At 43.0% G+C, this 13222-nt stretch overlaps 1 protein-coding gene across 1 annotated transcript; it reads left to right on the top strand.

Moving 5' to 3' along the window:
- Positions 1-2079: 2079 nt before the first annotated feature.
- galr1a (galanin receptor 1a) lies at positions 2080-13035 on the top strand. The gene is made up of 3 exons (XM_061820892.1): positions 2080-2913; positions 3009-3074; positions 12487-13035. The coding sequence occupies exons 1-3, from the start codon at positions 2254-2256 to the stop codon at positions 12805-12807; spliced, it is 1047 nt and encodes a 348-aa protein (XP_061676876.1). The 5' UTR covers positions 2080-2253; the 3' UTR covers positions 12808-13035.
- The last annotated feature ends 187 nt before the right edge of the window (positions 13036-13222 follow it).

Genomic DNA, 13222 nt, shown 5'->3' with positions numbered 1-13222 from the left:
CTCCGACTTGGTGGGAGACACAGGAAACAAAAGGTTGCAGCAAGGTTGAACCCAAGGGGAAAATACATTATTAGACGTTCACCTTTCAGCTACTGTACAATTACTGTTTGGAGAACAAAAGGATCTGCTTCTGTTTCATTCAGTCCAATCAAACCCCCATATCATCTGCAAAGGGGGACAATTGAAGAATAGAAAACCAAATTTCTGTCATGGCAACCAGTGGCTGCAGTGGAAATGTTACACAACCATGACATGTCGTCTTGCCAAAGCAACACCCCCAACATTATGTAAGAAGCCAAACCATCCATTTTCTGCGCTGCTTATCCTCACAAGAGTTGTGGGCGTGCTGCAGCCTATCCCAGCTGTCATCGGGCAGAAGTTGAGGTACACCCTGAACTGGTTGCCAGCCAATCGCAGGGCACATAGAGGAAAAACAACAGTCCCACTCACAATCACATCTTAGGGCATTTTAGCGTCCAGTTAATGTTTTTTGGGATGTGGGAGGAAACCGGAGTGCCTGGAGAAAACCCACAGAGGCAGGGATTCAAATCGGGTCTCCAGAACTGTGAGTAAATCGCTCTGACAAGCTGTGCCGCCAGAAGCCAAACCACAGGTAACACATTTTCATGGATTATTGATACCACGGACCTACCTCTGTGGAGTTTGTATGTTCTCCCCGTGCCTGTCTGGGTTTCCTCCCACATTCCAAAAACATGCAACATTCATTGGACACTCTAAATTGCCCCTAGGTGTGAATGTGAGTGCAGCTGTTTGTCTCGATGTCTCCGACGATTGGCTGGCAACCAGTTCAGGGTGTACCCTGCCTCCTGCCCGTTGACAGCTGCGATAGGCTCCAGCACTCCCTGCGACCCTCGTGAGGATAAGCGGTGAAGAAAATGGATGGATGGATTATAGATACCACCATAAAAGTTATCAAAAGTGCCCATTTTTAGAGACGAGTTTTGGTTTCAAGGTTACATTTGGAAGATCTTCTATCACTGACTTGGCTCCCAAAAGTCTTGGTTTTGTCTCAGACTGTACTCTGGATTTTTAAAGCTTCATTCATGTGATATTAAGAAGTAATTGATAATTAGTAATAATGCCATGTGTGTGGCATGGTGGTGCAACTGTTTGGAGGGTTGGCTTCACAGTACTGGGGACTGGGGTTCAAATCCACCTATGGCCCATCTATGTGGTGTGTATGTTCTCCTCGTGTCTGCGTGGGTTTTCTCCAGGCACTGTTGTTTCCTCCCACATGCCAAAAACACGCATTAATTGTAAACTCTAAATTGCCCTAAAATCTGATTGTGAGTGCGACTGTTGTCTGTCTCCATGTGCCCTGCGATTTGCTGGCAACCAGTTCATAGTGTAGTCTGCTTCCTGCTCAATGAAAGCTAGGATAGGCTTCGCCACTCCCGAAACCTTAGTGAGGATAAGTGCCTCTGAAAATACACTGTGGGTAATGAGGTACTGTTGCGTACACCAATATGGCCAATGCTCTGCCTGCTTTAAAGTATCCGCAAATCTTGAACCCCTAAACGGCTACGTGAAATTGTTTTCAGTGGCATCAACCCTTTGAGGTCATTGTCGTTTGAATGGGTAATGCACACCCCCTTGTGGAGACATTATCGGGGTTCTTGAAAAAGTTTTGCTCATAGAGGTTATCGACGTGAAATAGATGAAGTGTGACGTCATCGCCCTAGGATCTCTACCTTTCTAAATATAAGGTCCGGTCCAATGCAGTTTGCTTTTCATTGGTGTGTAAATGTGCTTTTGCTTGGAGGGGGCTCACACAAGGCGTGGCATGATCTAATGTTGACTAATAATGATAACATGAAGAGCTTCCTCATAACCATGTGAGATGCACAATTTAGATGTACGGCCCTTTAAAGTCTGCAGATAAAAGAGCATAAATGATCCTAACTACTTAATAAACTCATTACACTTTTGTCTTTTTACATTCAAAACAATAGCTGGGGGTGGGGGAAAAAAAAAGGGGTGGGGAGGGGGAGCCCTTTTCCCAGTGGCTGCAGCGCGTTCCGTACGCACACGCATCAGGTGCGCATTTGGAGACTCACATTCACAGGAGTGATTTGCTCCAAGCGTATCTAAAACGTTTCGGTGTAATCCACGCTGCGATGCGACTTGAAGGACTACACTGTGGGATTTGGAAAACCTCTTCCATTTGACATCTATTCGAGTAAAGCGCTCAGATCAATTGCTGTGGCGAGCTTCCAAGTTCACAAGTCAAGCATGAATCTCACGGAGTCGCCCTGGCTCCTGGAGGAACCGTGGACCCTCAACCGAACAGAGGAGGAGAAACTTTTATTCGGGATCGGAACGGATAATTTCCTCACCTTGGTGGTTTTTTGTCTGATCTTTGTGATCGGTGTGCTGGGTAACTCCATGGTGATCACCGTCCTGGCACGTAGCAAGCCAGGAAAGCCACGCAGCACCACGAACATCTTCATCCTCAACCTGAGCATCGCGGACCTGTCCTATCTGCTCCTTTGCATCCCTTTCCAGTCTACAATCTACATGATGCACACCTGGGTCCTGGGCGCGTTCATTTGCAAATTTAGCCACTATTTCTTCACGGCGTCCATGCTGGTCAGCATCTTCACCCTCTCGGCCATGTCTGTGGACAGGTACGTGGCAATCGTACACTCCAGAAAGTCCTCCACCATCAGGGTGGCCAAACATGCCTTCATCGGTGTGTTGGTCATTTGGATTCTCTCTCTGGGCATGGCAGCGCCCATCATGTATTACCAGAACATCTTTCACGGGGGAGAAAATCTCACATTTTGCTGGGAAGTGTGGCCAGACCAAAACCAGAAAAAAGTCTATGTGGTTTGCACCTTTGTTTTTGGCTACGTTTTACCCCTGCTACTCATCTCTTTTTGCTATTCAAAGGTAAGTAAATCCATATGCCCATATGCTGGTTATGATTATTGATGGTTACCTGACAATTGAACGCAACTTACTTATGTGTCATTGGTTGCCTGCAGGTTTTAAAACATTTGCACAAAAAGCTCAGGAATATGTCCAGAAAGTCTGAGGTATCAAAGAAAAAGGTATGTGTAGTTCCTTATAAGATGGGATGCATGATCCATATTTAACTGACAAGCACCAAATTCAACTGTACATATTGTAATCGTATGTATAATATGATTTCACACCCATGCAAGTTATGAGGTATCCTGCAATCAAATGAAAATTTAATGACATTATTTGATAGCTGGGGAGGAGTCTACAAAAAATAAATGTCAATAATCCCACTTCTTGTCGTTCGTATTTGGCATTTTACGTTAGAATCCCCATTACGCATGCCTCACCTGTTCAGAAGGATCCTATGAAATGACAGAGACACGAGAATGGCGTCCCTCTGGATGGTGCGTGCGTGCGTCCTTTGGACAGTTCACTCGTACAAGATGGCAAGTCACCGTGATTAACACGGAGGTGAAAAAAAAATCAAGTTTAGGGAAACCAACATTTTAAGTAAACCCATTTGACCATATTTTGATGTTTTCATAGTGTTGGAAAATATCCCAAGTACAGTATATGGGTCATTTTCATATAATTGGATTAATAATGGTAAACATTTTTGTTTTGTGTTTTTTTAAATGTAGCTTTTTTTTTTCAAGTTTTGGTTTTACATGTGCAAATGTCCCCCATGGTGAAATTGCCAGGCTTGAAGTCCTATTTTAAAAAGTAATGGATGCCTTAACAATTTAGATCATGATAGTAACGCTAATTAAGAGATACTGTAAATGCACAAATTCTATGGCACACCGATGCAATTGTAATAAACCTAGTGCAAGGGAAAAACCATAAATGATGATGATTTACTTTTTCTAGTTTTGTTGGTAGAAGTGACTGACATCGCAAATGAGGGCAACCCACTAAAATACATTTCTTGCAAGATGGTAAAAACATGAAGAGCTTCCTTATAACCATGTGAGCTGCACAATTTAGATGTACGGCCCTTTAAAGTCTGCGGATAAAAGAGCATAAATGATCCTAACTACTTAATAAACTCATTACACTTTTGTCTTTTTACATTCAAAACAATAGTGAAGACCTGCTATTGTTCAGAACCATTAACAGATTGATACATATCTCAGAAATGACACCATCCATTTTACTGTCTGTGATTGTGTGAATACTAAATGGCTGCCTCATCCTGGCACTTTACATCACATATCCCTCTGGTGTATTGCAACAACATAATGAGACCGCTCGAGTGACAAAGAAGGACCATTTGTGAAAGAACTAAACAAGAAAAGGAACACTTACTCCAATGGTTTTCATGGGTAAGGTGTATTGAGCAATAAGCAAAAATGGAGAGCTTTAAAAGCATTGTGCAAATCCTGACATTTCATTTGGTGCATATAACGCTAAAGACATTTTGGCATTCAAAGAGTGTGAAAAATATTACTTTAGAACATTTTGTTCTTCAAAACAATGATTAGCAATTCCAAAACTCTTCAGTAAAATTAATTTGATTCTCAAAAATAAAATTCAGTCGCATATGTTTTTACCGTTATCGATCAAATGAAAATATAAATGAAACCAATGCCATCTACAGTCACCTCGTGGTGCCTAACCATTTTTTTATTTTTAGATTAGAGCTATTTCTTGTGTACTGATTAATGCGGGCAGCATGGTGGAACAGCTCGAAAGCGTTGGCCTCACAGTTTTGGGGTCCCGGGTTCAATCCCGGACCTGTCTGTGCGGAGTTCGCATGTTTTCCATGTGCCTGCATTGGTTTTCTCCCACATCCCAAAAACATGCAACATTAATTGGACACTCTAAATTGCCCCTAGGTGTGATCGTGAGTACGGCTGTTTTTCTTCATGTGCCCTATGACTGGCTGGCAACCAGTTCAGGGTGTAACCTTCCTCCTGCCCAACCCTCGTGAGGATAAGCAGCTAAGAAAATGGATGGATAATTAATGGGGGGCTATCATCAGTTTGGCCACACGTTGCCACCGCTTGAGTGTTGAAAGCACTTGTCTAATATCGACAGGCTAAAAGTTGAAGCTTTCAACCGACCGGCAAGTGTGGCTCTTAAGGTGGTATAAATAAGCAACAATCAATCTGCTTTCCACAACTGGCAGTTAAATGATCAAGTGCTAAAATGCCACTTGAATATGACCATTTCATTTTGCCAAATTAATTACATTTGTATGCTCTCATCATTCCACTCAGATATCTGTTTTAAATGTACATCTGTTGACCTTAGTAGTAACAGCAGGGTAGAACAAGGTAACTCCCACTGTTGTTGTGAAATTCTGTTTGTTTAGCAAACTCATGAACGATAAAAAGACGCGCACCGAGGAATATCCAGTACTCTCAAAAGTCAGCTCAAGCAAAAAAGAAAATATTACCTAGAATTTGACATTTAAAACTTTTCAAGTAATGAAAACTTTCAGATAAGCAGTTTAAAATGTTAAGTCACTGGTGAGGCAGGCTCATTTTCTTTGTATTGCAATATCTTGGAATGTATTCTTGGCATCCAGTTGAGTTCCACAGATCCTTAGAAGTATTATCAAATTGAATGTGCGCCCAAGATTTTTAGTATTCTGTAAGCAGAACTGAGAGAGTGAAGGCTTCACAGTCTACAATACTACGGTTCTGCACAGTAAGTGGGACTGTTTTCTTAGATTGATTAAAAAACAACCGTTGGGTCTAAGCAACTTAGCAGCTAAAGCAACTAAGCAGTCAAAAACAAGAACTCTGTTGCACACGACCTCTGTCAGGAGCCAGAATATTTATGCAGAGCATAAATATTTAGAGTCCATTTACATCGAGCATGACCAGATGGAGAATTTATCGACTCTATCACGAATGGTGGTTCACATAATGAAAATGTACCTGTGATTGTTTTGGCACAAGGAATATTCCACCCCCTGTGAAACTAAATCAAATTCCATTCAGATTCGGCTTCTTGATTTCCTTTGATGTATTTATATGGAGTATTTTCATTTGGTTTGGGTTCCTACAGGGAATATAATGCAAAGTAGAAATGCCATGTTAACCCCCCCCCCCAAGATATCGTTAAACGTAACACTTGTATTTGCTGCCATTCATGAGCTGAAGTCACAAATCCAATAATTTTTTGTGTATTCAAAAATCTTATTCCACTCAAATAAATCACAAATGTGTCTAAATAAGTCAATTTATGTGATGGGATAATCCATTCTCCTCACAGTGTGGTATATCAGGATGCCGATCGGACAGCATGATCATTGTACAGCTGTGCCCTTTTGGCTGCTCACAGTAAAAGGCCACACTAAAATGTGCAATTTGGCAAAATTGTGGGAATGCAGGGAAGCTTCATGCTCTCTGCCATAAACCCTGTGCAGTGAAAAACAGTATTCATGAGGGGAAAAAGTCATATTTGTGAATGTAGTTTTTGAAAAGAAAAAAAAAAAGGCCTTTTGTGTACATAAAAAAAAAAAAAACATCTTTGAATTTGGTTCATGAAAAAAGCTGTGTTTATATTTTCTACTGTGATATCCATTGACTGTCATAGGTGTGTCTGTCCTCGACCCGGCACGCACCTGCTCCGATGATCAGATGAGCTCGCTTGCGTCTCGTTTTGGTAATTACGGTCCATATGATCCTTGCTAGTTTGTTGTACTTCATGTCACGTTCCCGCAACTCCATGTCCTTGCCGTTGATGGTCTGTGTACTGAACCCTGCCTCGTTGATGTCTCTGCCTCTCCGCCTACGAACTGCCTGCCTGTGTTTCAACCTTGGTCTGAATAAAGTCGCTTCCCGAACTGTATCTGGTCTCGTGAGTCGTGCATTGTGGGTTCAGCCCCGTGTTCTGGCCATGACACTGACTAAATATATCACCCTAACTGTGGGACCTACGACAGTAAGGGAACATGTTTGACCATAGAGCCAATATCTTTAAAGTACCTTAGTTTCTCGAAAATATTGTGCAATTTCTCCTGAAAATATTTTCAAAAAGTCAATAGAGCGTATTATATTTAGGTATGGATAAAAAATAAAAAATACAATCACATTGTATGGTCATATACAGGTACATGGATGGATGGTTTCTTTCAGCTTGTCCCTTTCAGGGTCACCAGAGTGTGTCATCTCAGATGAACGCACATATACGTTTGGCACAATTTTTACACCGGATGCCCTTCTTGATGCAACCCTTCTCAGGGAGAGGAGGCCCCGGTGGGATACGAACCCAAAACCCCTGGTTTACCAAAGCAGTGCTCTAACCACTGAGCTACGGGGCCTATATACAGGTACATAGAGCGGTAAAAAAGGTATACATACAAATTTCGATATCATATTCGATGTCTCATTTTACACGTTTATATTTATTACAGAAATGTGCGGCACCAACTTCAACTCTGAACTCTGACCTCCAAGGGGTGGGGGGGGGGATGGGGCTGGCGGGCAAATTTTGCATTTAACGATTGTTAGCATAGCATATTTGTTGCTACTGTACCAAACATCAGAAACGACTGCCCGTGAGGTTTTTTTTCACTTAAACGAAGACAAAAAATGCCGACTACAAGGGATAGTTGTGCAGTCGCTTTTAAAATAAATGCTCCGGCCAATGACGTGGGCAAACTGGAAGCAAAACAGTGTGAGCTGCAACTATGTAGTACAATCGTATGATCATTAAAAATAAAAAGGGATAGCACACACAATTAAAATGCTCTTTTGTAAAAAGTGCCGATTACGCTCATTTCTACATAGTTTGAACTTTTGTTTTGATCTTGACCTGACGCTTTGAAGACCTCGTACAGATTGTTGCCGAATGGGGGCAAGAGGCTCCGCTATTAGCACGGTGGACCTTTCCCTCAAAGCGCTGACAATAATGAGAAGAAATAAAGGGAACCAATGCTTGGGATTCAAAAAATGTTCTCACAAACGCCATGGATGGCATAGAGGATGACAGGATGGAATCACCGTTCATGAATGCAGGAAGCACCAGAACTGAACCAATTCATCAATAATGAGTTTGACAGTGATGCACCAAGGGTAGCTGATATGGATCTTTTTCGGACTGGGGATGAATCAGATGCTTCTTTTGAAGTCTTGGCCAGGGATGTGTAATGTAGTGAATAAACTGTACTATGCACAAATGTTTTATGGATAAATATTTAATGCAAAAAAATGTGTTAGTTTATTTATTTAAGGCTGTATTGTGTGTTATCAATAGTATTAATCAAATGTTATGCAATCGTTGAGCATTTATTTGAGTTCGTTGAGGGATTCTGCTCTGACAATTGCAGGGACCAGGACAAGCGTATCCTGTGGCCTGTCCCAAGATATATATTACGGGTGCATTAGTACATCCACACAGATTATTATTAATGATTGTTGTACAGACAATATTTTAAAAACCAATACAAGTGCAAACCTAGCAAAATATATATACAGATAATTCCTAAAATTTTGAGCATATGGATAGGAGCAAATGTGTGATGCGCATTGTACATTCGTAGAAGTGTTTTCCCGATTTTTTTTAGGTCAACTTTGGGGTGTGCATTATACTTGACGACGCATATGCACGAGAAATTACGGTAAAAGCCTCAAATATTGAAGAGACATTGAAAGATGTGATGTGATGAGGGTTAAAGTTAAATCTGCCTGTAGTTTTTTACATCTGTCAGGGATGCCTCTTAAGTGTTTGAAATGAAGTTGTGAACTACTTAAGGCTATTTAAACAAAACTGTTTGAAATTTCTCAAGTGTGGGAACCTCTCCATGGCTGCTGTGTTTGTGTGTCAAGGCTGGAAAGGAACCTTGGGAAAATATTGACTTACAGTCTGTAAATAATTTGATAATGTTTTTAGACATAATTTTTTATATAATCAATGTCCCAATAACTTTTTCCACAGTGTGTGTTGTTTCGTACCAAAGACATTGTTTAAATTCTACTTGAATTTACAATTTATTTTGTGTGATTTGGCAGGTATTTATAGGGTCTTTTCAACAAAATTGTGGAGAAAGTGCCACATTTTTTTCAGGCTTGTTTAAATGTGCTTGCCGGAATGGAGTCTGATTCGTTCTGGCATAAATCAAGTGGCTGCTTCAGCTGAGAATGCATGTAATTATAGACATATATTTTTAATTGCTGACAGGTTCCAGCTGCGTGACTAACAGACTTGCATAAAGTAATAGCATTTAGTTCATCTTTGTTTATTCTCATTACATGTTTTGCTTTGAAATGAAGCAACCACATTGTCTTTATGCTTGTCTGATGGTCTTGATAGACACTATATAATGACAGGTTATGGTTACTGATATTGTTCTGGGATAATTTTGACAACTTTAAATTTATAACCTTTGAATAATGAGACCCTTCCTGGGAGCCGTCACATTTTTGTGGTGCATTGGTTTGTGTGTGCCATCGGAGTTAAGTTGTCTGGGGCTTCATGCCCCTGCTAGGGTCACCCATGGACAAACAGGTACGAGGTGATAGACCAGACAAAGCATGGTTATAAGACTCCTATGATGAAAAACATAAATGGATCGAGGTTTCCCTTGCCCGGACGTGGGTCACTGGGGAGCCCTCTGGAGCTAAGCCTGGAGGTGGGGCTCGAAGGTGAGCGCCTGGTGTCCGGGTCTGCATAAATGGGGCCTGGCCGGGCACGGCCCGAAAGGGTAGTGTGGGTCCTCTTTTCCATGGTCTCACCACCTGCGGGAGAGGCAAAAGGGGTTGGGTGCAGTGTGACCTGGGCTGTGGCTAAAGGCAGGGATCTTGCCAATCCAATCCTCGGCTACAGAAACTCGCTCTAGGGATGTGGAACGTCACCTCTTATGGCAGGGAAGGAGCCTGAGCTGGTGTGTGAGGTTGATAAACTCCGACTAGATATAGTCAGACTCGCCTCCACACACCATTTGGGCTCTGGTACAAGTCCTCTTAAGAGGGGTTGGACTCTCTTCCACTTTGGAGTTGCCCACGGTGAGAGGCTCCGAGCAGGGGTATAATTATTGGCCCCCGCTTGGCACCTGTACATAGGGGTTAACCTCAGTGGACAAAAAGATAACTTCCCTCTGTCTTTGGGTGGGGGTACGGGTTCTGACTGTTGTTTATGCCTATGGACCAAACAGCAGTTCAGAGTACGCACCCTTTTTGGAGTCTTAGAGGGGGTGCTGGAGAGCGTTCCTGCTGGGGGACTTCAAAGCTCATGTTGGCAATGACAATAAGACGCGGAAGGGCGTGATTCGGGGGCAAATGTCTCCCTCCTCCCCTCGATCAGAACCTGAACAGCGTTCTGTTATTGGAATTCTGTGCTCATCAGGTATTTTCCATGGGAAACACCATGTGAACCAGTGCACCATCAACACTGTATAGTGGGGATGGTGCACTGCTGCCATCGACTCAAGACATTGTGAATCACTGGGGAGAAAACATCAAAAATCTCCTCAATTCGCCTTCCCTCGAGGAAGATGAGTCTGGGTTCTTTGAGGTGGCCTCTCCGATGTCTGCGGTTGAGGTCAACAAGGTGGTCTAAAAGCTCCTCAGTGATAAGACCCCTGGAGTGGATGAGATTTGCCCAGAGTTCCTAAAGGCTCTGGATGTCGTGGGGCTGTCCTGGTTGACATGCCTCTGCAACATTGCATGGATATCGGGGACAGTGCCTCTGGATTGGCTGATGGTGGAACTGGAGGGTGACAGGGGATCACACTCCTCATCCTCCCTGGTAAGATCAATTCGGTTGTGCTGGATAGGAGGGTCTGTCGGAAAGTTGCATCTCAGATTCAGGAGGAGCAGTGTGGTTTTCATGCCGGCTGTGGAACACTGAACCAGCTCTACACCCTTGGCAGGGTCCTCAAGGGTGCATGGGAGTTCGCCCAACCAGGCTAGATGTGTTTTGTGGACTAGGAGAAGGTGTTTGATCATGTCCATCAGGGAGCCCTGTGGAGGGTGCTTCAGGAGTATGGGGTACCGAACCCCCTGACACAGGCTGTTCAGTCCCTGTACAGCTAGTAGACTTTGGTCTGCATTGCCGGCAGTAAGTCAGACTCATTTCTGATGAGGGTTGGACACCGCCAAGGCTGCCCTTTGTCACAGATTCTGTTTATAACTTTTATGGATTGAATTTCTATGAGGAATCGAGGCATAGAAAGAGTCTGGTTTGGTGACCCCAGTATTGCATCTCTGCTTTTTGTAGATGATGTGGTTCTATTGGCGTCATCGAGCCATGCTCTCCAAATCTAACTGGAGTGGATTTCAGCTGTGTGTGAAGCAGTTGGAATGAGAATCATTACGTCCAAATCTGAGACCATGGTCCCCAGTTGAAAAAGGGTGGCATGCCCTTTCCAGGTCAGAGATGAGATCTTGTCCCAAGTTGAGGAGTTCAAGTATCTTGGGGTCTTGTTCATGAGTGAAGGAATATTGTAATAGAACGACAGATGAAAAGGTAGATTGGTGCAGTATCAGTGATGTGGACTTTGTATCGGTCGGTTGTGGTAAAGAAGGAGCTAAGCCGAAAGGTGGGGCTCTCAATTTATCTGTCGATCTATATTCCTACCCTCACCTATGGTCACGAGCTGCAGGTTGTGACCGAAAGAATAAGGTCCCGGATACAAGCTGCCGAAATGAGTTTCCTCCACAGGGTGTCCGGGTGCTCAAATAGTGATAGGGTGAGAGGTTCAGTCATCCAGGAGGATCTCAAGAATAGTCACTGCTGCTCCTCATTGAGAGGAGCCAGATGAGGTGGCCGGGGCATCTGATTCGGATGTCTCCTGGACATCTCCCCTGGTTCCAGCCACATCCCACGGAGAGGAGACCCTGGATTCGCTATAGGATGATGTTTTTCGGCCTGGAATCCCCCTAGAAGAGCAGGATGAAGTGGCTGGGGAGGGGAGGCCTGGGCATCCTTGCTAAAGCTACTGCCTCCGTGACCCGACCTCCGATAATCAGTGAAAAATGGATGGAATAATTATGAGAATTATTAATTATAGTCAAACTTTTCATCCATCCATTTTCTGAGCCTCTTGGAGAAAACCCACGCTTGCACGGGGAGAACATGCAAACTCCACAGAGGCAGGGCCGGGATTAGAACGCTGGTCCTCAGAACTGTGAGGCCAAAGCTGTACAGCTGCGCCCCCTGTGCCACCACTTTAGTCAAACCTTTTTTGATAAATGCTAATTGGATGGTGACTGTGAGAGAACATGTAACCTTTCGCTTGTTCTCTTGTACACCTTTGACATTTACTTTAAATTTACTAACTCTGAGATGACTTCTATAAACTTGAACTTTTTCTGATGACTCTGGCACTGAATCCTTTCCTTTGGCACAAAAGTGTTTCTTGTAATTGAACAAGCAATTCACAATTTTATGGTAAAGTTAAGAGATCAAGAGTAAATGACCACCTCAATTTCACAACCTAACTTTACAAGTGAATTCACCCTGCCTCACTGTTACCTTTGACAGGGAGATCATGTTGCACTAACAGCATTCTGTGTTCTTTCCTCCTCATGTGGTGGCTCTCAGACAGCTCAGACAGTCCTGGTTGTGGTGGTGGTGTTCTGTCTGTCATGGCTCCCTCATCACGTTGTTCACCTTTGGGCAGAGTTTGGGACCTTCCCACTGAACCAGGGTTCCTTTTTGTTGCGGATTGCTGCCCACTGCCTGGCGTACAGTAACTCATCCGTCAACCCAGTCATCTATGCCTTCCTCTCAGAAAACTTCAGGAAGGCTTACAAGCAAGTGTTCAAATGCCAGCTTGGCACCGAAGATGTACCGTTCAATGAGATCAAGGAGGTCCGTAGCAAGCCAGACACACCGCCGTCAACGAACTGCACCAACGTTTGATATTCAAGGTGTGCATGGTGTATAACTAATATATGGCAAAACTAAAACTGAATCTAAAGACACAGTGAAAGCCCAAAATTGTAGATATCATGTGGTTGTTACCATAATTTACACAATACTTCCATTTAAAAACATATAATTATGTTGCTTTCAGATTTAATATATTCGTGGTGAAGCTTTCTCTTCTTGTGATATATTATGTTGAGGAATGGAACCCAACAAATCAAAATAATCTCATTTATATTTAGCACAACTTTGAATGTTGTGCCTGTATGAAAAACTGTATTAAAAACTATATTGCTTAATGTGACCAAGAAGACTCCTCAGTTGATGTCACAACTATAGTTTGGTCCAGAAGTATTTGAATGAATTTGGGTGAATTTGATTTATGAAGATGCTTTTCCAGGTTTTCAGT

The sequence above is a fragment of the Syngnathoides biaculeatus genome, chromosome 5 (genome assembly GCF_019802595.1).
Source record: "Syngnathoides biaculeatus isolate LvHL_M chromosome 5, ASM1980259v1, whole genome shotgun sequence".
In the NCBI taxonomy this organism is placed as follows: domain Eukaryota; kingdom Metazoa; phylum Chordata; class Actinopteri; order Syngnathiformes; family Syngnathidae; genus Syngnathoides; species Syngnathoides biaculeatus.
The sequence above is the reverse complement of the archived record's forward strand: the minus strand, read 5'-3'. Positions and strand labels throughout refer to the sequence as shown.

Coding starts and splice junctions, on each gene's coding strand:
- galr1a (XM_061820892.1), top strand. CDS start 2,254: ATGAATCTCACGGAGTCGCCCTGGCTCCTGGAGGAACCGTGGACCCTC. Junction 2,914..3,008: donor TCTCTTTTTGCTATTCAAAG/GTAAGTAAATCC, acceptor GGTTGCCTGCAG/GTTTTAAAACATTTGCACAA. Junction 3,075..12,486: donor CTGAGGTATCAAAGAAAAAG/GTATGTGTAGTT, acceptor GGTGGCTCTCAG/ACAGCTCAGACAGTCCTGGT.